The 24,985-nt window shown below is 46.2% G+C and overlaps 1 protein-coding gene across 6 annotated transcripts in view; it reads right to left on the bottom strand.

The window, feature by feature from the left end:
• Positions 1 to 24,985, bottom strand: part of FAM193B (family with sequence similarity 193 member B) — a 32,554-nt gene that overhangs the window by 3,054 nt on the left and 4,515 nt on the right. Inside the window, exons 1-8 of one of the 6 annotated variants that reach the window (XM_080934017.1) lie at positions 22,878 to 22,932; positions 14,181 to 14,286; positions 12,261 to 12,492; positions 10,956 to 11,343; positions 8,239 to 8,422; positions 7,153 to 7,392; positions 583 to 1,588; positions 357 to 432 (exon numbers count right to left, since the gene is read on the bottom strand). In XM_080934017.1, coding sequence (XP_080790143.1) covers positions 357 to 432; positions 583 to 1,588; positions 7,153 to 7,392; positions 8,239 to 8,422; positions 10,956 to 11,343; positions 12,261 to 12,492; positions 14,181 to 14,198 — 2,144 coding nt within the window. In that variant the 5' untranslated portion in view covers positions 14,199 to 14,286; positions 22,878 to 22,932. Of the gene's footprint in view, positions 1 to 356; positions 433 to 582; positions 1,589 to 7,152; positions 7,393 to 8,238; positions 8,423 to 10,955; positions 11,344 to 12,260; positions 12,493 to 14,043; positions 14,287 to 22,877; positions 22,933 to 24,985 lie in introns of those variants that run through there. The other 5 variants (XM_080934018.1, XM_080934014.1, XM_080934015.1 and 2 more) reach the window with 5 other exon arrangements.

The raw sequence follows: 24,985 nt of genomic DNA, 5'->3' as shown, positions 1-24,985 counted from the left end.
CTGAATCTCTCTAGACTTTTCCTAGAGCTTGGCCCACTAGAACAGAAGAAGTGCCAGTCAAATACCAGCACTGGGGATCTCTGGGAGCTTGAGGCTAGCCTACTTTATGGACAGAGTTCTTGAGCAACCAGGACTACACTGGAACCCTGTTCCTGGGTGCTGACACACTCCTTTCTTATGCCTTATACCTTCCCAGGTGCTCATTTTGCCAAGTGGTTCCCTGAGCTCAGACTATGTGGAAGGGCCTGGAAGGGCAGTAAGGAACCCCGTGGATTTTCTCCGGCTCAAGATACAATTTGGGGCATGGGCATGGACATGATCTCCCGAGCTGGGAAAAGCAGGCAGCACACACCTACCTCTTGAAGTACTCCACCTCTCGGTCTGTCTCATCCATCTCCACCCCATCCAAGTCCTTGGGCAGGAACACATCGTCTAGGAAGACACAGCCAGGAGGGCTCAGTGCCTATGGCCAGGCCTCTGGGGTCATGCTGGGAGCGCTGCTGCCCATATACAGGGAATGCCCTCCACCCCATGGCTTGGTTGGAGTGGGGGGTTCAGCCACTTGGTTCCTGGTGCACTCACCCAAGGAGGAGGCTGACTTGTCCTGCTTGTTTCGGCTCCGGCGGCTGCGGCCCTTGCCCTGGGACAAGCTCTGTGGCCTTGCTGGGCCGGAGGTCTGTTCAGATTCCTGCTCCAGAGTCCGTGCCTTGGCCCCACCTGGCCAATTCTGCCAGGAACTACCCTTCTTGTCAGTTTTGGGACTGTCAGCCCGAATTGGTCCTGGCCGGTTCCCCCGGCTTCTCTCTTCAGGTTCTGCACCATTGCTTGCTTTGGTAGGCTCTGCTGAGCCCTTGCCTGGCTGCTTGGGGCTAGATATCTGGCTCTTAGCATTGGGAGCCTCTTGGTTGGCTGGAGGCCAGGGGGCTGGACTTGTCTCAGTCTTCTTTGCTTGATTTCCCTGTCTCTTGCTCTTTCTTGGCTTTCCACCTGTGGCCACAGGCTCAGACAGTTCCTGTTTGCAAGTGGGAACTTCCTTTGGACTCTCCTCAGAGCTTGGGTTGCCTGGCTTGGGTGTCTTGACCCAGATCACCCTGGACAGGTTGGGCACAGTGTTGAGTCTTCTCACAAGCCCATTCTCAGGAATACCAGGAGGAGGTCCCCTCACCTCTGTCCATGGTGGGTGAGGATCTCTCCTTTCTGCCCATGGTGGGACTGGCTCACTTGGAGCTTGTAATGTGTGGCTCTGAGGAGAACCCAAGGTCAAAGGGGACAGGTCAAGGTTGATATCAGGCTGTTTCTGAGAGCAGCTGCTGGGGTCTGAAGGGGTTAGGGTCTGAGCTTCTATAGCACCCTCCTTAAAGGCCCTGCTATCCACACTGAGCTCACACATGCTCAAACTGGCACAGAGGGAGTCTTTGACGGTACTCTTGATCTCCTGCAAGCGGCTGTTTAAGAAGCTGTTGACTCGGTCCAGCTCCTGGTCAGGCCACTCTAGAAGCCTCTCCCTGGCAGGCCTTGGCTCCTGGCTTCCAGAAACATGATTCACCTGCTTCAGAGCTTCTGTTGCCAACCGGGCCTTCTCTTTTTCCTGCCAATAGAAGACACAGTTTCAGCAGAGGTCTGCTACGAATTGATCAAGTACAATGTGACACCTGACACAGCCTGGAGCCTAGCTTTGTCACTTGCTAAAGACAGAGACTCAGGATCTTCACACATTCCTCAACCCTGCAGGGATGGTGGGTGATGAAAGCAGACAGAGATCAAGTCTGGAGGCAGGGGGTGGGGTGGGGGGAGAAGTACAAATAAGCCCTAGGGTAGCTTTGGACAGCTGATTCACTATGAGTCTGTGTCAGCTCTAGGGTCTAAGAGGGCTAGGATCTGCTTCCTGAGTATGGGTTAATATGAGCTTGAGACATTTGTTTACTCCCCAGCTAGGTCCCTGTGGACTCATCTGCAGAGCAAAGACAATAACTGTTGACTAAAGAACAAAATGGGGTGACAGGAAGATGTGCTCTTATTAAGCAGTCTTGAAGAAGATGTAGGAGCTGAGATGCTCCAAGTGAGTGGCTGACTATAGGTGTCCTCCTGATGCTGCATTACTGAAGAGGGTACCTTTTAGAAAGGTCTCTCACTGCTAAGCCAGCTCCACATATCCAAGCCCACATCTAAAGTGTGTCCTACAGTATACCATGATTAGTGACAGGCAGGGCCCTCAACACAAGGTATAAAAGCGGCTCATGAGCCCAAGAGACTGACAAGTCCCAAGAGGTTGGGTCCTATAAATCCATCTGTGGGCTGTTATCTGAATATCTCTACCTAAATCCAAGGTACCAGGAGGCTAGCAGAGCCTAGGGCTCAGACAGGAAGGCTGTGGTGGAGTACTACCTCATGTGTTTCCAGGTGACTTGCAGACTGAGGGAGAGACAAAGGGAAACGAATCTGGGGAGAAAAGACTTGCTTCCACCTCTGAACCGAATGCTCTTCTGCCCCAGTGGGCAGCCATGAAACCTGTCTCTTCTGAACAGTGATTACACACCTAAGCTCAGTTCTTTAGAGCCCCTTGGACTAATCACTGTCTCTGAACTTTAATATCCAACTTTGTAATTTACATGAAAAAGTGGCTCTGAGGATGGCTGTAAGGGTCCAAGTCTCCTTCCCCACTCTGCCTACTCAGGAAGTCAGCAAACAGAGCGGTCTGGAGTAGTGTCTGCAGAGATAATGGGGCATCTGGAGACTGTAGGATGCTCTTTCCCTCTCGGAACCAGCACAGCCTGCCTTCTGGTTGTTATAGATAAGAAAGTTTTTACTCAGGAATCTACTTCAAGTCCAGCAGGTCTGAGAAGTCCTGGTGTGGAGCCTCCTCATTACAAACACTGTCATCGAAAGGAAAGTGGCTATATGTATAGACCTGGCTCCCTGCAGTAAGTTGTCTTTAACCCTCACCACTGCCCTTGCTGCACCATAATGCATAGTTTATACAGAAGAGGAACTTCAGCTTTGGCAAGAATACAAAACTGGTTCAAGACTAGGTGGGTAGTAAATCAGCAAGGCATAGTTCATAAGTTCCAGGCTTTTTAGTTCCTTTTGTTCACTGACTGTGAAACAGTGGGCTAAGTTTCAGGGGACAGCTGGACACAAGACAGTCTGTTTCCCAGCTTCACTCAGCCAGGGAAGAGAGACGGCCAAATGGTCTGCTTAATTCGAGTGACAGTGTCAAGTGCTTCAGGGCAAAAAGTACAAGGCTTTTAACCCAGCCTGGACCATCTGAGTACTCCTGAAGGGGCACTGATCACTGAGTGGAATTACCCTGGAAAAATTTGCACCCTATGCAGAAGTACAGTTGGAGCCTAGAATTTTGTTTTGCCTTTGTTTTTGCCAGGGAGGTGTGGTGTGGAGGGACTTGGGAGACAGGACGGTAGGTGAGAAAGTAAGGCTGAGATGAAGCTGGGAAGCTAAGCAGCAGCTAGATCTGAAGATCTGTAGGCTGTGGAGAAGCCTGGATTTGAGCCCGAACACCCAATATTTACCAACTGAAGGCTTTAACCAGAGAAGCTGTAGGTGGATATCATAGATAGGGATTTGTGGTGTTCAGCAGGAAGGTAAAATGACACATATCCAGAAAGCATGACCAACTACTGCAGCTGCTCCCATGGTCCCCATGAGCTGAGTATTTGTATGTGCCAGGCACTCTACCCAGGTTTCCATGCAGCATTTCATAACATCCTCCTAACAACCTATGGCTTAGGTTCCTGTTAGTCTCATTTTATAGATGGAAAAACTGAGGTTTGGAAATTAACTGGTTTGCCCACGGTCATACAGCAAGTGTGATCAAGCTGAGCCTCAAACTGAAGTCCAATTCCAAGGCTCACTGCTTTCAGTCACAATGTGCTTCCCCATGACAAGGCCCACAACTCAAGGTCAAACAATAGAGTGCAGTGGTCCCCTTTACTGAACAGACAATGGAAAAGAAGAGGCAGGTCTCTTTTGTTAAGTACTGAGTTTGAGGTACCTGCAGGATGTCCCCAAAGAGGACCAATAGTTATCAGAGATGCCAATGTCAAGTACAGCTAGATGGCTTTTCTTCCCTAGAGAGATATGGTCTATAAAGTTTAGATGAAGGACAGGAATTCACAAGGGAGATGGAGAGGTCAGAGAGGCTGGTGAGAAATAAGAAGATGGTGATACTATTGCCCCTGCTTGCCTGAAAGTCAAGGAGTCAAAGGATTAAAGGGGAGCACATGTGAGAGGTTGACTGGTGGACATCCATGATGGCATATATCCAAGACATACCTTGGATTCAGTGATAAAGCAGAGACTGAAGGACTGCTTAGGTGACAAAGGAAACAATGAACTCGGACATAAGGAAAAGGAAACAAACTCGGAAGGCAGGAACTGACTGCCTTAAAAACTCAACAGTGGGCACATAACACATGATGGGAGCCAGAGCAGAGGAGAGCGTATCCCTGGGTTTGAGCCTAAGGAAGCAGTTTGCCAACTGAAGGCTTTGAAAATAAGAGCAGGCAGCTTGGGCTGAGAAAGCAAAGGACTCCATGGACTGGGTAGGAGGACAACCTTTTCATTAGATAAGGAGGTATCTTAAGAAGTGACTCTTCTTGCTGCAACAGAAGTGAATATATTTGCTAAAGAACAAGGACAGCTGAGAGCCTCATATCTGGAAAATCAGAGGTCTGAAAAAAGGGCCATGTGAATGGACAAGGAAGAAAAGGACTATAGGCCAGCCAAGCTACATGAGAGTTCAAGTGGTGGAACCACCCAGCTGAGTGCCACATACACATATTGTCACATGCTATCCTCTGGATATAGAAGGGAAGACCGTGCAGGATGGACCAGATATATAGTCTTTCTTTCTTTAAAGATTTATTTATTTATTATACATAAGTACACTATAGCTATCTTCAGACACACCAGAAGAGGGCATCGGATCTCATTATAGATGGCTGTGAGCCACCATGTGGTCATTGGGAATTGTACTCAGGACCTCTGGAAGAGCAGTCAGTGCTCTTAACCACTGAGCCATCTCTCCAGCCCCCGAGATACAGTTTTTCAAGCAGATGTATGAGAAAGGCAACAGGCAAGGAACTAAAGAGTACTGGTCACAGAGTGACTGAAGTAAGCTTACTCAAGTGAGTACTAGCTTAGCCTGGGAAGAGAAGAAAAGGTCAGAAGAGAACAGTCGGTGGACAAGGAAGGATGGGTCTTAGGTTGCAGATGGCACAGGCATGGGTATAACTTCAAAGCATCAGGGATTAGTACCTAAAGGCAAGAAAAGGAAGTAACAGTCTGAAAGTGGGATGAAGGACCAGGAAGACCCTCACTTTTACTCCCAAGGTGCTGGAGAACAAGCAGTCATTGCTACATGCCTACTGGGGAAACTGGATTCTTGATGGCAGCCAAACTAGTAAGAACCTCAAAGAGGAGAATGACACCCACATGCATAACAGCCTGATCTAACACTGAGAGCACCTCTGTATGTTTGTTCCTGTCTACAAGGCTCAGCTCTAGTGGACAGTGACTCCAGGGTGCTCTGGGATCAGAAGCTATGGTGAACGGCAGACAGGCTAGAGAAATACAAGGTGCAGCAAAAGCGTAGACTTCCCTGAGGATGTCTGCAAAGGAGGAAATGTCTGAACTGAGCCCTGGAGTGACAGTCTTTCAGGAAGTATACACGGGTTTATAAATGTACACCAGACCTGGAAACTGTGGGACATGCCTTCTGGGGACTGCTCAGAAGTCAGAGACCACTGCAGCCTGTGGAACACTTCTGGAGGGCACCTTGGGTTGGGAGCAAAAGAAGGATGACCATTCTCTGGAGGTAGCAGCATGGCCTTTTGTTTAACTACTTGAGGCTGCAGAAGGATCTTGGTTGTCCTTGGGCTGAAAAGATGGAGAATAAATTCTGCCTTCCAGAGTTCCAGGGTTGTTTGACAACCCAAGAACTGAAACCAGCTAGCTGTAAAACCAAATCTCTTCAGGTGGTGGTTCCTGTCCGTGGCACTGAGCAGATGCAGCTGGGGTTAGGCAGGTGAAGCAATGAAGCCGCAGGTGACTAGCATCAAGCCCTGGGGCTCATCTAGCAGCAGGTCTGTCTAGGAATAGCTCCCTGGATTAAATCCTCCGTGCAGAGTGAGGACTGGTTCAATCCCAGGACCTCAATTACATCTCTGTGATGGCAACTGCTAGACTCACATCTCCACTTGTACTTGAATGTCTCACAGGAACCTGAGTCAATGCACCCCAACCACACCCAAGTCTCCTGCAACTGCCATGCTGGCTCAGTCACAAGAACTGTCATCATACTAGTTCCTACCTGGGACACATCCCCGAGGGTCTCTCGTGCTGTAGAGTCCCCAAGCCTGTTCCTTCTCTTACTCAAGTCTCTCAGTTCCAGTCTCAGTCACCTCCCCCTTGGTCTTGTCTTTTCCTGCCTGGGGTATCAAACTCAGCTTTCTTTCCCTCACCTTCCAATCTGCCCTCTTTATCACCACACTGCAATCAAAATACAGATTTCAGCGAGTCAACCCTCTGGTGACACCTTATTTGGAGGCTAAAGTCTCAAAGCTGACCTCCCTCCAGCAGGGCCTCTGAGGCTCTCTCTTCTGTTCCCACTTCCTGCCCTACTTCTCTGCTGCTTTCAGCACTGGCTCTATCACACTGCTGTGGGATGTGCTGTACCTGCTGCCCTTATTTCCCGGGACCCAGCTGATGAGTCACCCTCCTGTAAAGCCATTCCTGGGCTTTACAAGACAGGGCAGTTCCCTCAGCCTGGTACTTGTCACACCCTAATGTGTTTGTGACTGACTTTCTCCTGGGGTGAGAACAGAACTGTTATTTTTTGGCTCCCAGTGTGTGTGGACATGCTTGCTGAATGAATAAATGGCCGGCGATGGAAGCAGCAAATCCTCAGCATGGAGGACTCCAGCAAGCAGCCTGCGGCAGAGACTTATTTCCTGCTCCAATTACTTGCCCCTGGGGTTTCTCTGACCCTGATGCCTCCCAGATTCATTCAGACCTTCCCATAGTAGTGAATGATACCAAGGTTTTTGGCAGTCAGCACCATTCATACCCCAGAGGTCTTAGGGCTTGGGGTAAAGGAGGAGAGGCAGTAGAGCTGAGCTTCCCCCCCACACCCACCTTCTTTTTCAGCTTGTGCCGGGCCCGCTTGGCAGCCCTGGTGCTGTTGGGGACTTTGGGCTCCGTGCTGTTGATGAATTCCAGCAGCTCATCCACATCTCGGTGATCCACCGCAGGCTCCCCAGGGATCCCGCCCAGGGTGCCCCCCTTCATGGGCAGCTCCTCTTTCCGCCTGGTCAGCCTCGAGCGGAGCTTCTCCCGGATCTCAGTATAATTCCGGCTCGTCGGGGCAGCAAGTGGCTGGGGGAGGGGGAGGTGCTGACATTACACCCTGGGCCTGAGAGGCCCATGGCATTCCCACCCGCTGGCACCAAGTCTGTGGTGAGAAGCCAGATAATTATTCGCTCTAGCATCAGCCATCAAGGCCAAATGATTTCATCCTCAGTAGACTCTGAACTGAGCCCAAACAGTGCTAGGTATGAAGATGAGGGCAGAGCTTATGGACCAAGGACTTGGGAGCCAGGGAAGCAGGTTTGAGCCCAGGCTTCATCACTTGGAAGCTGTATGACCTTGGGTGAGTCACTCAAGTCTTTGTGAACCTCAATTTTGTCACCTCTAAAATGAAGATAACAATACCTCACTCAAAGGTGGCTAGCAATTCTGAATTTCTTCCACATTTCCTATCCTAAACTGCTCTGCCCTAGCCAGCAGTCTTTTCCTCTTTTCTCCTAAGACTTCTGAATTACTCCCTGTCTGGAGACAGCGTGTACCCTGATCTGTGCTCATGGCCTGTACCTCAGCTGGCTGTCACACTTGAGGAACCTTTTGCCTCCACTCTGCCTTCATCATGCTCAAGCGTCCCCTTCTCTGGGGTTACACGTGTACACACTCATCAGAACCAGAACTTTTTCTCTGCCACTTCCTCTCCTTTTTGCCTAAAGAAAAAAAGTCAATCTTAAGAGAAACCACGAGAACACAGCCAATAAAACGTTAAAATATCCCGACCTCAAATGTGCCTCCAGGCAGAAGCAAGCAGACGTAGGTGTAAGAACTCTGAATCCCAGTATGGCAATCACTGCCATGATCAGGGGGTCTCTCCTCTGCCCCTGGCTGCCCAGCCCTCTCTGCCCAGGCAGGCTCACTCACCGCATTGTGGCCGAAGAACTCACAGTAGCAGCAGTCACAGAACTTCCCATCGCGGGGGTGGGTGGAGGACGAGGTGCAGGAGCTGCGCTCAGAGCTGCTGTCCTCTTCCTCGCCCAGACCCTCATCTGCCTCACAGGCCAGGCCACTGTGTGCAAATTTGTGCCCCTTGCACCCAGGGTCCCTGCTGCAAGGGAGAAGGGCCCAGAGGTAAGAGTGGGTGGTGTAGGCACAGAACACAGCAGGAGCCTAAAAAAGTATCCCAGTCCCCAGCCTCCATTCCAACTGCCCTCCACCTGTCACATTAATGCCTCTTGTAGATTAGATAGAGTCTCAGGTCTCACAAATGTAAAGACTAATAACCCTGTAGAAGTTTCCTGCATACAGCTCTTTGACGGTGCTGTGTGGATGCCTCTCTAGCTCGCTGTATCACCTTGTGATAATGGGCTGGCTGTTCATCATTTGTCTTTTAGACCTAGTGATGCTGCTCCTTGCATTCTGGAGTCTGATTATACAGGACCACAACCTTGCAGAGCAAGTGCTCAGTGAGCAGGGATATGTATGAACTGACTCATGGGCTGGTGGCTCTTCTGGTATAGCCCCAAATGATCAAAGAGAACAGTTTTTCTTCTACTTGTCCAGGGTCCATACAGCACACTTGAGTCTTGTATCTGTGTCAGTAGGCAGAGAGCTTCCTTGCTTAAGAGCTCTGTGATGAGAAAAAGTGGATGTGTCTTCGGGGGTGGGGGGGGGGGAACCATACACTAGAAGAGCCACAACTGCTTTTCATACTCTGCATGAAACCTAGCCATCCTGTTTCCCTGTACTCGAAGTTCATGCTTTCTCCATTTACACTGCACTCTGGCAATGAGTTGGGGCAACTTATATCATAAAGAATATTTTCCCAGGGCAAGGATGAGACAGGCTGAGAGGGCTCTGAATCAAAGCTTGGAAGAAGCAGAGCCCTGTGATAGGTCAGCAGCAGCTGAAGTACTGGAAAAGATGGTCTATATTTGAGGGGGAAATAAAGTAAGGTGACAGTCTAGGACAGGCCATTATAGCCCATGCCTGCTTCTGCAAAGGTTAGTAAACATACAATAGGGTTTAGGAAAGCAGCAGTTGTTACCAATGGTGCTTACAGAAATTTATTTCAAGTTCACCAGTGTTCCTGAAGATAGAGTCAGACTGCTACTCTATACTGGTGATTATGTGGATTCAGAGAACCCTATCAAAAGCAGTTCTCCCACCTACTCTCCCTTTCCTGCTAGGGATCAAACTAAGAGCATTCTGCATCTGGCACAAAGGGAACCCCCAGCACTCACATGCACCGTCCCTCCCTTCTTCCCTTCACTCTCAATTTGTATAAAATTGGTTTCTCTAAGTAGTTGAGGCTGGCCTTGAACTCTAGATCCTCTGGCCTCTGCTTCCCAGTTGCTGGGATTATAGGTGTGTAGCACTCTACATGGGAGAAAACAGCTTGCCAGTGAGTGTTAAGAATCCTCCCAAGAAACTGATGAAAAGTCTAAAAAAGGGAGAACTTTGGGGCAGGATGGCTTTAGATGTTGGCTAATTTAACTTAATGGAGTGGAAAATATTCTGCAGCTGGAGACCAGCAATATAAATGAATTACAATTAATATTCTCTAGCCCCAAATACTGAGGCTTAACAAAACATAGGAACAGCAAAGTCCAAGTTTGTACTGACAACAGCATATGAAAGACATGTGACAGCACATGTCAAGAGTGGCAGCAGCAGGTGGTGAGATCTCAGACTGGGAAACACAGATCCATAATATACAGTGTCAACCTATTATAACAGCTGCCTAGCTGCCTTCAATACATTCACTTTCAAATAAAGGCTAATAGAACCAAAGAGCTTCTTCTAGGGCACTAAAGGACCCAGATCTATTTAAACCCAGGCTTATCACAAAAGTATTTCTCTTGGTTAGAAATTTGGGGAAAACAAAACAAAACAGGTCTGATGGCGCACACCTTTAATCCTAGCACTCAGGAGGCAGAGACAAGTGGATCTGTGGGTTTGATGACAGCGTGGTCTACAGTGAGAATCCAGGACAGCCAGGGCTACACAGAGAAACTGTGCCTTCAAAAACAAAAACAAACTGAAAATGCTTCAATGTTCAGGGATGAAAAAACAAAAATTACGTTCAACTGCACAGTAAGATAATACCCGGATACTTAAGTTTTAAACTGGGAAATGATCATGATATTTAAGAAGTATTGGTACACAGTTCAGAGCAGGTAAGAAACACCTGTAATCCAAGTAGTAAGAGGCCAAGGCAGGAGGATCACAAGTTAAAAGGCTAGCTTGGGCTACATGGCAAGAGCCCATCTCAATATGAAGAAAATAAAAAAATTGCTACATAAATTATTTATCAAACACAGACCAAATGATGCCATTTATATACAGAAATATCTTCAAGAAAACAGACCACATGCTGGAAGTTTCTCTTCAGGTTGTGAAAACCCTTCCCTTTCTTACATCTGAATTATTCTAAGCTTTAAAAAATTATAACTGGAAAAAAAAAAAGATGAAAAGCCCTTAATTGAGAGCTTATTTATATTTGGTGCTAAGGAATCCAATGGACACAGGACCTGTTCTAGCCATTTCTTCCAGCCCAATCTACACTCTGTTCTTGACAAGTTTTCCAAACTCTTAGGCTCCAGTGGCAGGGAGTGGCACTTTTCACGGCACTCACTTACCTGTGAGTGCTAGGGAGTGGCTGGGAGCTTGGTGGTGGGAGGAGAGGCCCACCACAGTGCCCGCTGCAGTGCCCGCTGCAGGGGTGGCTGCACCCCGAAAGTGGTGGAGGCATCTTCAGGAGTGGCATGCTGGTGGAGGGCAGATGAGGACTCTGACATGGCCCTGGGGGGTGGGTGGCAGTGGCAGCAGCCATAGGGCACTCTGAAGCCTGGGCAGGGAAGGGTGCTGCTGGAGTGGTGGGCAGCAGGTGTGGGTGGGACGCCGAGCTGAAGGAACCAGGGTGAGAAGGAATCAGAGATGCTGGATGGGGGGGAGGGCCAGTAGGGCTGTTAGGGGGAGCAGTGAGGTCTGAGTGCTGGTGGTGCTCCGAGACAGGGAAAGCCTCACCTGTAGGTGGAGGGGAGAAAGAGGGGTCAGACCTGGAAGAAAAGTCCATGGGCTCATTGCCACATCATCCTGTTTCCTGTGACCAGAGGGCACAGCACAAGGCACCCTCAAATGTGTGGGGTTGGGGTTCTGTTGGACCGGCTTGAGCATCCAAGCCTAAAGAGGATATGGCTCAGCTGTGGTTCTCAGGAATTCCTTAGGCCTAAGAATTTTGCAACCTTGGGCCACATGTACCAGAGCAGCCAAGGTATGCCTGACTCCCAGGATGCTACAGATTTCTGACAGAAGTAGGAAAGGGCTTTGATGAGTCTCTTCAGCTCATGGACTAAGATAACTGAAACGATGTACTCAATTCACATAATTTGAGGACAGTATCATTTTGAACAACTCTCCCATCCATTTAGAAGTATGGCAGTAATAATCCAAATGCTTTCTCCTTTGGGTCTTGAATACTGGTATTGAGTTTAAGGAGATTCCTGTGGCCTGCCAGCCTGTCAGTCTTTTGGGGTAAACAGTGCTGTCCACCTATCTCTAATGTAGACAGAATAAGTCCAAGGAGGCCAAGAATCAGAGGCGGCTCAGGCTGTCGATGGGATAAAGGACAGTGTACATGACCTACATCTCATTTCCCGAGGCTTTTCCAGGCTACTTGTTACCCACACAGTATCAGGACCCATCCTGGACCCAAAGTCAGTAACGATAGTGAGGGCAAACTTTTCTGTCAGCAGTATTTTGTAACTTCAGAGTCTTGCAGGTCTTTCAGAGATAGTGAAGGTCTAAGTTGTCCTGCTGCCATCAGAACAGGTCCATGTTTACTTATTCTATTAACCAAATTCCTCACTGACTGGGCCAAAATAGAGAAGTAATCAGCTACCTACATAGAAGGGGGCCCAGAACTTTCCAAAGCTTAGACTCACCAGGGATGGCAGGAGGACTCCCAAGCGAGCTGCCTGGCACAGCCCCGCTGGAGTGTGGGGAATTCCAGAGGCCTGAGAGCTTATGTGCTGACAGGAACGAGCTGGGATCCCAGTCCCCTGAGTTCCCATGGCAGGAAGAGGAGGAGGAAGATGAGGATGATGAAGAGGACGAGGATGAATGAGAGTCACCCCCACAAGACTGTGATTTGCAGGATGTATGTGACAAGGAAATCTGGAAAGGAGAAAGAAAAGGCTCATGGTCAAACAGTGGGGCTGACCTTCTGCTCCGTCCGGCCTTAGGTTATGGCAGAAGCATAATCAGCATAGGCTGAGCTGAACAGAAACAAGTGCCAAGCACTGCTAAGGACTATGGTGTTCCCTGTTGTGTGACTGTATGGACAGTGGGCAGAGCGTCTACCAAGGGCAGAGCCTATCTCTGAACATGGACCATCTGATAATGAAGAGCTGCCAACAAGATGAAAGGACTTTAAATCCCAAGTGTGGCTTAGCGCTCATGGTCCCTGGCCCGCTTCTTTCTCCTTCCTTTCATTTATTTTAAAAAATTTTTGAGACTTTATTTTTATTTTATGTGTATGAGTGTTTGTCTGAATGTATGTCTGTGAGGCCAGAAGTGGACATCAAATCCCCTAGGACTGGAATTACAGTAGGTTATGAGATACCACGTGGGTTCTGAGAACCAAACTCCAATGCTCTGGAAAGGGCGGCTAGTGCTCTTAACCACTGAGCCATCTCTCTAGCCCCAGACTTTCAATTATCTTTTATTTCTTTGGGTATTTTTGAGACAACATCTCTCTATGGAGCCCTGGCTGCCCTGGAATTCACTAGGTAGAGAAGGCTGGCTTCAAACTCACAGGGATCTGCCTGCCTCTGTCTCCCGAGCACTAGGACTAAAGGGAGTGCCACCACACTCAGCCCTTCCTTCTGCTTAAGATACACATGTGTGTATGATGTGTGAGTGTGTCTGTAAGTGCAGATGCTTGAGTCGCAGTGTACATAGAGGTCAGAGGGCAAACTTGGATGCAGGTCCTCCCCTTCCACCTTGTTTCAAACAGGGTCTCCTTGTTGGTTTGCCATTGTGTAGACAAGGCTAGCTGGCCCATGAGCTTCCAGGCACTGTCCTGCCTCCACCCTTTATTTCACTGCACGAGCATGGGGATTACAGATATGCTCTGCCCCATCTGGCTTTATGTGGATTCTGAGGACTCAAACTCCAGTCCTCAAGCTTGTGTGGCAGGTGCTTTTTCCCACTGAGTCACCTGCCCGGACCGACTGACTTCCTTCCTTCTTCTCCAGCACTAAGGAATGGCTCCAGAGCTTTGTACACACAAGACAAACATTCTACTACTGAGCTATGTTTCCAGCCCCAAAGCAAGAAGTCTTGAAAGCGGAATTGATTCTGGGTAAATGAGGAATCTGGCTAATGACTCAGACGGCAGTCGTTCACAGCTCCTATCCATTACTGATGTCTTCTGACTGAGGCACACCTCAGATCTCCACTGATCTGTTCCATACTGCTGGCCTTTCAAGTGGCCACAGGGCTGAAGGCATCAGAGTCAGGAGACAGACAGGATCAAGATTACCTACATTCACTAGTAGGCCTGTCTCTTCTTCCCTCAAATCTGAACCCAGCTTGCAAATACTAAGTGCAGCCTGGTGGTTTCTCTGAGCAGCCTGAGCAGAGCCTCCTGGGCCAGGGGAAGAGCTCAGCTTCCTGAGGGAGGAAGCAGCTCTGCATCCAGGGTGCCTGTCAGCTGTTACCTACCGCCACTGCATGGTCTCCACCTGTCTGCCTCTCATCCTCCTCCATGCTCTTTCGGCAGCTCTGGCAGACCCACAGAGGCATCTCGCCTAGGAGATTCTTGACGAGCTTTGGCATGAAGTCAGGGGGCAGCTTCTCACCCTGCAACACCAGTCCATTTTGTGAAGGGCCTTCTTCCCAGCCTTTGCGCTCGCGGTGACACAGCAGGCAACAAGTCTGCACAGACTGGCTGGAGGTAGGGGGAACCTGTCCAACACACAGACACAGGGGTTCCCAGGAGGGGGAAAGGCTGCCTTAGAAATGATGCTAACATTATTAGTAACACCAGTTATCACGTGCCAGGCACTGGGACAGGCACTTTAGAAGCATAATTTAGTTTTAGTCCTTGTAACAGCTCTGCAAACCAGGTGTTCTTATTCCCATTTTTTAAAGATGAAGAAACAGATTTCAAGAAGTTAAATGAGTTGCCCAAGGTTACAGAGCTAGTGAATGGTTGAATCCCAGTAAATGTGACTCCAAAACTCATGCTCAGATGTCCTCAAAATATCAAAAACTACAGAGATGCTTCTTCCCTCTCTGATGAGCCTAGGAAGGGCCACAGATCTATGAAGGCTACAGACCAGTCCTCACCTGGAAGGAAAAGGGACTTTCCATCCTCGGAGAGTTAGGAAGAACATGAACATTTTCCAGAGAGATGAACAATTAATTCCTTTAGCATTATAGAGAAGGATTTGTAGAAATAGTAAACAAATAGGGAGAGACAGACTGTGATGTTCTTTTGGGTAAGGATGGTGGGGAAAAACCTGGACTCTGGGTCAGACAGACTTACACTCCATCTCAGCCTCAGCACGAGTCAGCTGACAACCTTGAGCAAGCTATTTAACCTCCCTGAGCTCTGCTTCCTACCAGCCCTACAGAGTTGTACAGTATGCATAGCCCAGGCCCAGATCATTGTTTAGCCTGTTTCTTCCCTCTGCAACAAATCGGACCCAATCATTTACTCTTGAAGGTTTCCTTTCACACTGGGGTCCTGTTTGAGAACTTACTTATAGGCCCAATTCACGATTTTCCTGTTTTCCAACACTAGTCTCCCTCCACTAACAATGCACATGGTCCATCCTGTGGACCAACAAGATGTTAGCCGACAAGCTGGCAGCACCAATCTGAATAGTGTATTTGCATTTCTTGTACCCTTGCATGGATGACCTGTATGATCTTATGCCTCTGACACCCATGAGGGAATGGCCAGACTCTTGCCTCACAGGTGGGACCTGGAGAAAATAGGAGTGTTCCTACATAACCAGTCAGCTGATCAGATTTGAGTGAGCCCCCTGAAACCAAACAGGCCTGCTTAGAGCTGCAAGAACACCCCATCAAGCAGCAGGTTCAGGAGAAACAGTAAATGGAATTGTTTTAAGCGACTAGGTTGCCAGTAGTTTGTTCACAGCAACAGACAACTCGCATGCAACTTTCAAGTTTACCCTCCACTAGGTAATTTGTAAGTGTGTTGTTTCCTGCGACATCACCTCTTCACAATGAATCGGGACCAGGGTATCCTTAAGTCAGCCATGTTGTCATTACTATCCTGGGTCCCTGGTTTCTCACAAAAGAAAGGGACCAGCAGTGACAACAAGAGTATAAGGAAAGACTCAGGGAAGGATAAAGACTAGGGAAAGAGCCTCAGAGATAAAGACATTTTACACGTGGCAGTTATAAAACACACAGTCCAACACTCTGCCAATGGGCAAGGCAGCTGCTAACGGTGAGTGAAAATGGAACTCATCTCATCACTTACAAATATGGCAGGTTAATGAAGAATAGTTAGAGAAATGAAGGCAAAGGAGGACTTTTTTTTTTAATTACTTTTCTTTTTTTTAAAGATTTATTTATTTATTTATTGTTTTTAAATACACTGTAGTTGTCTTCAGACACACCAGAACAGGGCATCAGATCTTATTACAGATGGTTGTGAGCCACCATGTGGTTGCTGGGATTTGAACTCAGGACCTCTGGAAGAGCAGTCAGTGCTCCTAACCGCTGAGCCATCTCTCCAGCCCAAAGGACTTTTTAAGTGTAAACGTAAGTGTGTATTTATTTGTGTGTGTGTGTGTGTGTGTGTGTGTGTGTGTGCGCGCGCTCACACACACACAGGTAAGAGGACAGGTTGCTGGAGTTGCTCTTTCTTCTCATCATATGGGTCCTGGGAATTGAACTCAGGTTGTCAAGTTTGGCAGCAAGTTCCCGTAGCTGTTAAGGTGTCTCATGGACCCAAAGGTGGAGTTTTTAAGAACAGCACTTAGGACATTTTCCAAAGGTGTGAGGTGAGTTATAGTTACCTGCAGGTAGACAGGGGAAGGCCCCAGCATGCAGGGGTCAGTGCTTAGTGGTATAAGAATGCCATAGGCAGCCTAGGATAAGGATCCTCACGGCAGCTCTCACTCACGAGGTGAGATGGTCCTAAAATCATCACATGGGGTTGTTATTGCTAGGTATTTTCGTGTTTTATTTTTGTGAGACAGGGTTTCATGAAGGTCAGGCTGGCTTTGAACTCATTATTTAGCAAAGAATGGTCCTGAATTCTTCATCTTCCTGCATCTACTCCTAAATGCTAGGATTATAGGCATGGGCATATGCCAGCATGTCTGGTCAGGAAAAAAAGTTTGAAAACAGTGAAAATCTTCTTTAAAGCAGCCTTTTCTCCTCTCTCGCATGCTAGAGATCAAATTCAGGAGGACCATGTACATGTAAAATATTTATATAGTCTATACAGTACAATATATGGGGATTTTAAAATGTATTGATTTTATGCTTCTTCTCTCTCTCTCTCTCTCTCTCTCTCTCTCTCTCTCTCTCTCTCTCTCTCTCTCTCTCTCTCTCTTTTGAGAGACAGCATCTATATAGCCATAGGGTAGCCTGGAACTCAAGAGATCCACCTGTCTTTGCCTACCTAATGCTGGGACTAAATTTGAGCACTACTATGCCTGGCTAATATATGGTTTTGAGCAATAACTCAAAAATGCATACTGTATACCCCACAGTACAAAAAAATGCCTTCTCAGGCCTGGAGTGACGGCACAACAGTTAAAAGCACTGACTGTCTTTCCAGAGGACTTGGGTTCGATTCCCAGAAGCTACATGGAAGCTCACAAGGATCTTAGTTTCATTCCCAGAGGCCCACACCCTTCTTCCAGCCTCTGCTGACACTGTGCATGCACATGACACACAGTCATACATGTAGGTAAAATATTTATAGACATAAAATGGCTAAACAGGGTACTAATTACATGACAGGAACCAAGGAAACAGTAAATGACTACTGAATCTTATACAACTGAGACCTTGTCATATACAACAAATTCAAGGGGTTAGTTTTTTTTTTTTTTTATGGAGGGTGGGGCTTGACAAAAATCTCATTATATAGCAGAGGCTGCCCTTATACTTGTAGAATTCCTCCTGCTACAGCCTTCTATGTGCTAGGATTAGTTATAAACCTCCTTGTCTGGCTTCTGTTAAACATCTTACTCTCTGCATTTAAGTCAAAAATCTTAAGTCCCCCAATTCCCTACATCTCCCTGTTTCCCTTTGTTAAAGGGAATCTTCTCCTTAAGACCTGTTCATCTCTGGAGAGATGGCTCAGTGGTACAGAGCACTGACTGCTCTTCCAGAGGTCCTGAGTTCAATTCCCAGCAACCACATGAGACTCACAACCATCTGTAATGGGACCTGATGCCCTCTTCTGGTATATACTTACATACATGAAATAAATAAATCTTTAAGGGGGGAAAAAGACCTGTTTATCTCCATTTCCTGACAAATAGTTAAGTCCTTAAAGGCCTCAGCATAAATCCACACCTCTCTAGACAATCCTAGAGGGAAATGGCTGTCTGGAGCTCACTATGTAGACCAGACTGCCCTCAAACTTTTATTCATCTGTCTTTCCGAGTGTTTTCTTCTATTGAGTGCAGACATTCAGTGCAGCAGAGCCTTGCTGATGACTAATTCATCAGATTTGTAAAGCATCCTCACAGCGTTACAGTTGGCAGGCAGCTCGGTGAGACCTTCCTTGAAATTACTGCTTCCTATAGAATGGCGCAGGTCCTCACCTCTCTATCCTGCACCTCTACCTGTATGGCTTCAATTTCAAATCTGCAAGGATTACAATAAGATGTTCCCAGCTAAGAAAATAATGTCACTCTTTCTAGAGCTAAATTAGGCCACAAAATAAATGTATTAGCCATTAATGAAAGTCATTCTATAGGGCAGGCTGTCTCTCCTGATAAAGGAGGAAATAAACACAGAAAGCTAATTAAGCTTTAACTGAAACATGGATACATCTGCACTGCACAGAGCTGCCCAAGGGCCTAACTAACGGTGGATCAACTCAGTAGGCACTTAATTTCTAAGGTAGGCCCTTTGGCTGTTTGTTCTAACAAGTCTACACTAGGGATTAGCTATTCACAATGCTCTTTTAAGTCTAGTACACTTGGTCTGGAGAGATGGATCAGTGGTTAAGAGCACTTCCAGAGGTCCTGAGTTCAATTCCCCACAACCACATGGTGGCTCACAACCACCTGTAATGGAATCTGATGCCCTCTTCTGCTGTGTCTGAAGAGAGTGTACTCACATATATAAAGTAATTCTTTAAAGTCTAGTACACTTATGCCCTTTTTTCAGGATCATGCAATTTGAAAGCCCCCCCCCCCCAAAAAGTCAGTCTCTGGTGTCTCTCTGGACACAAGGTGCTGTGGGGTTAGGAGATTTGCTATTTTCCTTGTTTTGAGAAGGAGTCTCATAGCCAGAAATGGGGGATGGGGATGATGGCAGTACACATCTTTAATCCCAGCACCGGGAAGGCAGAGGACTATGGAAAGTTTGAGGTCAGATTGGTCTACAAAGTGAGTTCCATGACAGCCTACAGAGGCTCTACAGAGAAACCCTGTCTCAAGGGGAAAGGGGGGGGGGGCAGTATTCACTATAAGTCTTGGCTACCACTGAACTCACGGTCTTCCTGCCTCAACCTCCAGAGTGCTAGGACCACAGATGTGCACCACCATGTTTATCTCTTTTCATCTTTGCTTTAATTTTTATTTATCTTTCTAAGTATGTTTTTATTATTTTTAATTATGTCTATATGTAATTATAGGTGTTTTGGAAGCCAGAAGATTGGAGATAATTTATAGGCATTTGTGAGCCACTTCAACATGGGTTCTGGGAATCAAACTCGGGGCCTTTGCAAGAGTAGTTCATACTCTTAACCACTGGGCCATCTCTCCAGCTTTCCCTCTGAAACTATATTGAGTGTATGTGCATGCAAGCAACGTGCAGGTACATGTACACAATGCACATGGGTGAAGGTCAGAGAACAACTTTCAGGGGAAATTCTATTTCTACTATGTGGGTCCAGGAATTATATAATAATAATAAGGTTATCAGCCTTGAGAATATGAATCTTCACTGCTGAGCCCTCTTGCCAGCCCATATCTCTGTTTTCATTGTTAAGGGTGGTAAGACGCCCAGGACCTAAGAGATGTTACAATTCCTTTAATGAAAGCTAAGGCAGGTCAGGACTCCTTCTAGGTGCAATGCCCATTAATTTTCAATTCTGGCAAACATGGCCCCTGATGCCTTGAGTCTGTGAACCCAGGCTTTCTCCATGCTGTTTCCCATGCTCTGTTGTTATTTCTGAACACAACATAGTCATCAAGTGAATGAAAACAACAGTATTTTTTTCTTCACCAAGGCTCAGGGAACTATTTCTTAAACCATAGTCCCCTGGGCAGCAGCTAATTGTTCCCACTCACCTTAGATTAAATTTCAGAGCCTCTGGGGTACAGGGTTAGTCTAAAGCAAAGCAAGAAGAAAAAATTCTAGTGGTTCTGTTGATTTTGAACCTTGCCAAAAAGATTTCTAGATAAGTGTTCCACTCTTCAAGTGAACCCAGAGTCTCTAAATCGAGGGATGGCTCACAGGAACACGGATGTAGTGTGCACATCCCAGGGCAGGGGAACCAGGGTTCAAGACACTGAAATTTGTGTCCCTGGTCCCCTACCAACCCAACTGGTTCTGCTTGGTCCAAGAAGCATTAAGTTAAGGAAACTTTTTTCCCTTCCTTTCTTTCTTTTCTTTCTTAAATTCCATGCAATACCAGTTTTACCTTGAAAGAATGTCTTTATTTTTTAGACAAGAATATTAACAGACATTTTCTCAAAAAAATAAATAAACAAAATAAGCCTATTACTTCAAGAAAAATGACAGTTTTCTTCAAGCTTCTGATCAAAAATTCACATTTTGAAGTTGGATACGGTGACTCATACTTCTAATCTCAGCACTTCAGGAAGCTGAGGTAGGAGGATTACCATGAGTTTGTGACCAGGCTGGGCTACAGAGTGAGAATCAAAATAAAAACTTAGAATTTGGGAAAGTTTGTATCACTTCCCCCATGAGTTTCAGAGTGTCTAAATACTTGACAGAGGAAACCATGTTATTAACAAATATTTTTTTGGCATGATAAATAAAATCTACTTCCAAAATGACTGTAAAGCATGATTTCACAGAATTATACATTTGTGAGGAATCCAACTGCAGTGCTAGATGCAAATCAGATTTTGTTTTTACTTTTGTTTGGAGGTAGGGTCTTACTGCATAGCTTTGGTTGGCCTGGGACTTGCTAAGTAGACCAGGCTGGCTTGAACTCAGAGATCTGCCTGCTTCTGAGATTAAAGGTATGCACAACCATGCTAGGCTCAGATAGATGTTTAATGTAAAATAAGTACAAAGATTAACATTGAGGTCATGGCTTTGTGCAGGGTGAGCAGGGTGTGTGTAACCTGTACATATAGGTGCCTGTACCCAGGACTGCATGTGGAGGCCAGAGGAGGATGCTGGGTGCCTTCCTCTATCACTCTCTGCCTTATTTCCTAGAGACTGGGTCTCTCCAATCTGAACCTGGAGCTCATCATTTTTGGCTAGGCTGGCTGGTGGGCCAGTAAACCTCAACTAGCCTCTCATTTTCACATGTACCATCCCAGCTCCATACTGGTTTACAGGTATACAAAACCATACTAGCTTTCTTTTTACTTGAGCGCTGAGGAGCTAAACTATGATCCTTATGCTTACAGAGCATGCCTCCTCCCCCAGCTTTACTCTATTAAAAAATCTGCAAATATGAAAACAGGATCATTCTCCTATCTTAATATATAAAATTATATATTATATATAATTATTAATTTTAAAACGGCACATTTCTTTCTTATTATTGTGAGTATGAATATGCATGCATTCATGCACAGGAGCAAACACACCATACATATATGTGAACACCAGGACAACTTCAGGAGTCTCCTCTCCTTCCATCATGTAGATCCTAGTGTCATTAGGTCAGCAAGAACCTTTACCTACAGGGCCATCTCATGGGTCCCCCACATAATTATTTTTAATAAGGATTTTGATTTATATTAATGTGCTGACTTAAACATTATTAGTCTTCTTTCCAGTCCTGAAGATCAAACCCCGGGTCTATTGTATGCTAGGCAATAAATCTTATCAACAATTACATAGCTTGTGATGTGTCTGGGCAGTTTTTGGGGCATGACTCAACTTTTTTCATTGGCTTTTTTGTCCAGTTTGTCAAGTGTCAGAGAATAACCCTGATCAGCCAACCAGACAGGTGCCAAGATCTATTCTGAAGCTGAACTAACATTTCAACATTTAGCCTAGTCTCCTCCCAGGAGTTCCTCTCAGTCCCAAGAGTTCATGGATGTTTGTACCAGATTTCCCAAGACACATGCTGTATCTAGCCAGCTGCTCTGCAACAGGTTCCAAATTCTATTCTGAAATAGCCCATGAGAGTACTATCCTCTCAAGATACTAAACTCCAAGAGCGTCCCTGACACCCAGGCAAAGTAAATGACTACAGCAGCTACAGTTTCTTATGTTCACCATTGTTCCACACACTGGACAACTCTGTGGTAAATTCCTAGTACCCCATAAGATCCTAGCCAAAGGTCTGAACTTTCTAAGTTAAAGTAATTCTTCTAGTGTGACAACTGTCACATTGTGCCATATTCCTGGCAGATCGTAGCTCTCTGAGGCATGGAGTGGCTGCTGATCATTTACATATGTTCAGAAACAAGCATGGCTTGTTGCCTGTCACATAGCAGGTGTTCATTAAATAAATGAAATTTTAAAGCCCTTATGGCCCAGTGTCTCAGTTAACTTAACATCAGGAATAGAATTTAAAACAGCAAAACCCATCCCTTTCCTGTCCTGCTCTGTGAAGACATGGCTCTGGTGAGAAGGCAGTCAGAACTAAGCCTCTCAGACTGTTAGAAATCAGAACTGCAGGGATGCTCTAGGAGCTGACCAATCCTACCTCAGTGGTTTAGAACTTTTTCTGCAATTCTCACTCACTCATGGCCCTTCCAGTAGGCAGAAAACTGCTTCCCTTTTTAAGGCCAGTTGGTAGAGAACATCCTTTGGTCGTTTAAGCTGAGTAAGGATGATGCACTGAGACTGGCTGATCCTAATGATCCCACAAGCCTAACCAACACACTCAATTTGCTTCAGTACAAGCAGCCAAAGGATCCCAAGCTGCTCATTTACCCAAATGCTTGGGCCAACTGCTGCTCTACTGCTTTTAACTCCAGGACAGGTCTCTCACTGGGAAAAGAGCATGAACTTTGGAGACATTGTTCTAAGTTCAAATCCTTGTTCTGCCATTTTCAGTATTTTAAGTATTACTCAAATTCTGAGTCTCAGGTTTCTCGATTTATGAAATGGGAATAACACCATACTTCACAGAGTTGTGAGGACAGAAGGAAATAAATTATGTAAAGTACCTGGCCTGGGTCTGGCACACAGTAGGTGCGCAATACCCGTTAGTTTCTTTCCTCTTCTGCCCTGGAAGAAATGATAGGGAAACTTACTAAGTGAGACTTGCCCAAACCAAATGTATTACTTGAAGCACAGGACAAAGAACTAAAGGCATCTTTGAACCCCCATGTTATACAACATGGCCCTTGTTTCCTAATAAGGATCTTCAGTTAGCAGCTCCTCTGGCCCTTGCTTTCTGCCTTAGTTTTCCCATAGCCCCTTTCAGAATAAAGATACCTACTTCTTTCATTCTAATGGGGTAAACCAAAAAGGGAGCCATGAGCTTTGGGTAGAGGATAAAGGGAAGGCAGGCAGATTATAAAACTGCAGCATGTTCCTCTTGCTACTCTGCTAATGGATAATTTGGAAAATAAGGATATAAAAGGTGCAAACTCAGACCCTTCCTAGAATACAAGCTTGTCTTTCCTTAGGTCTTACCTGCCCATGAAGGACCATTAAATACCTCTTTCCCCAGTTATAAATCCTCCAAGTTCTTAGTCAGAATGAACAGAGTGATCACCTAACTTCAACAAACAAACAAAAGAAAAAAATGGGGTAGTACTATGTAACCCTGGCCAGCCTGGAATTCACTATGTTAGACCTGGCTGGCTTCAAAATCATAAAGATTACCCACCTCTGTCTCAAATACTGGAATTACAGGCATGCACCACCATGCATAGCCCTGTTTCACATACCTTAATTGTCTAAATCTATTATCTCTACAGTACTTCCAAAGACAGACAGTGTCCTGTCTTTAATTAGAATCACTGTATTCTAATCATTCAGCAGAGACACACAGGCTAATGTACAACAGAAGACTGGCAGTTAAATAGTCAACTCAGGGGTTGGAGAGATGGCTCAGTGGTTAAGAGCACTCACTGACTGCTCTTCTCAAGGTCCTGAGTTCAAATCCCAGCAACCACATGGTGGCTCACAACCATCTGTAATGAGATCTGATGCCCTCTTGTGGTGTGTCTGAAGGCAGAGACAGTGTGTATATATATATATAATAAATACATCTTTTAAAAAAATAGTTAACTGAAGAAGTGGAGGAAGGCAAACTTTTTGGGTTTTATTGTTGTTGTTTTAAATTTTAAGTGTATGAATGTTTTGCCTGCATGCATGTCTGGTGCCCATAGAGGCCAAAAGAAGGTGTTGGATCCCCCAGAACTGGTATTACAGACAGTGTGTGATCCACTATGTGGTTGCTGGGAATTGAACCTAGATCCTCTGGAAGAGCAGCCAGTGCTCTTAAATCTGTGCCAATTCTCCAACCTGTTTTTGTTTTTTACTTGATGCTAGGAATCAAACCCAAGGCCTTAAACCTTATACAAATTTTCTACCATTGAGCTTTATCCTTGGACTCTAGCACCTTAAAACAAAACAAAACACAATGCTAGACTTCCTCAAGTTAGCAGCTCCCAGATGCAGCCACACTCAAAACCACCTACAAGAATCTAGAAATGGATCTATCTTGGGTGGGCTCCAACCCTAGTTGAACAAAGTATGTGGCCATTAGTTAGGCTGGGGTGAGGCACATGGAATAGAGAGAGCAATCCAGCCGCCTCTCCCACAGATTTACGTTCTCACACTGTATCACACAGGGTTGACCGTACCATATGACCCCTACTTCACACCATCACACCATCCCTTGTTTCCTCAACTGCCCAAACCACCTGCAGTGGAGCACAGCCTCACTTCTCCCTGCTCATCCCTTCTCTGAAGACCAGTGGTTCTCAACATGTAGGTCCTGGCCCTTAGGTACCCTTTCACAGGGCTCTTCTATCAGACATTTACATTATGATTCATAACTGAAGAAAATTACAGTTATGAAGTAGTAGCAAAATAATGTTATGGTTGGGGGTCACTACACATGAGGAACTGTATCAAAGGTCACAACAGTAAAGCTGAGAATTGATGTTGTAAACACTACTTTCCTTCTCTACCTTACTTTCTGGAGTTATTTTACCATTACAACTAGACTCTGAGAAGCTTCTCTGCCTCAGCTTTCCCCGAGTTTGGGTATCCAAAGCAGCAAGCACCAACAATTATAGCTACCATCATGCTAAGCGCT

The sequence above is a fragment of the Micromys minutus genome (genome assembly GCF_963924665.1).
Source record: "Micromys minutus genome assembly, chromosome: 1".
Taxonomy (NCBI): Eukaryota; Metazoa; Chordata; class Mammalia; order Rodentia; family Muridae; genus Micromys; species Micromys minutus.
This window is presented reverse-complemented; position numbering and strand designations above follow the sequence as displayed.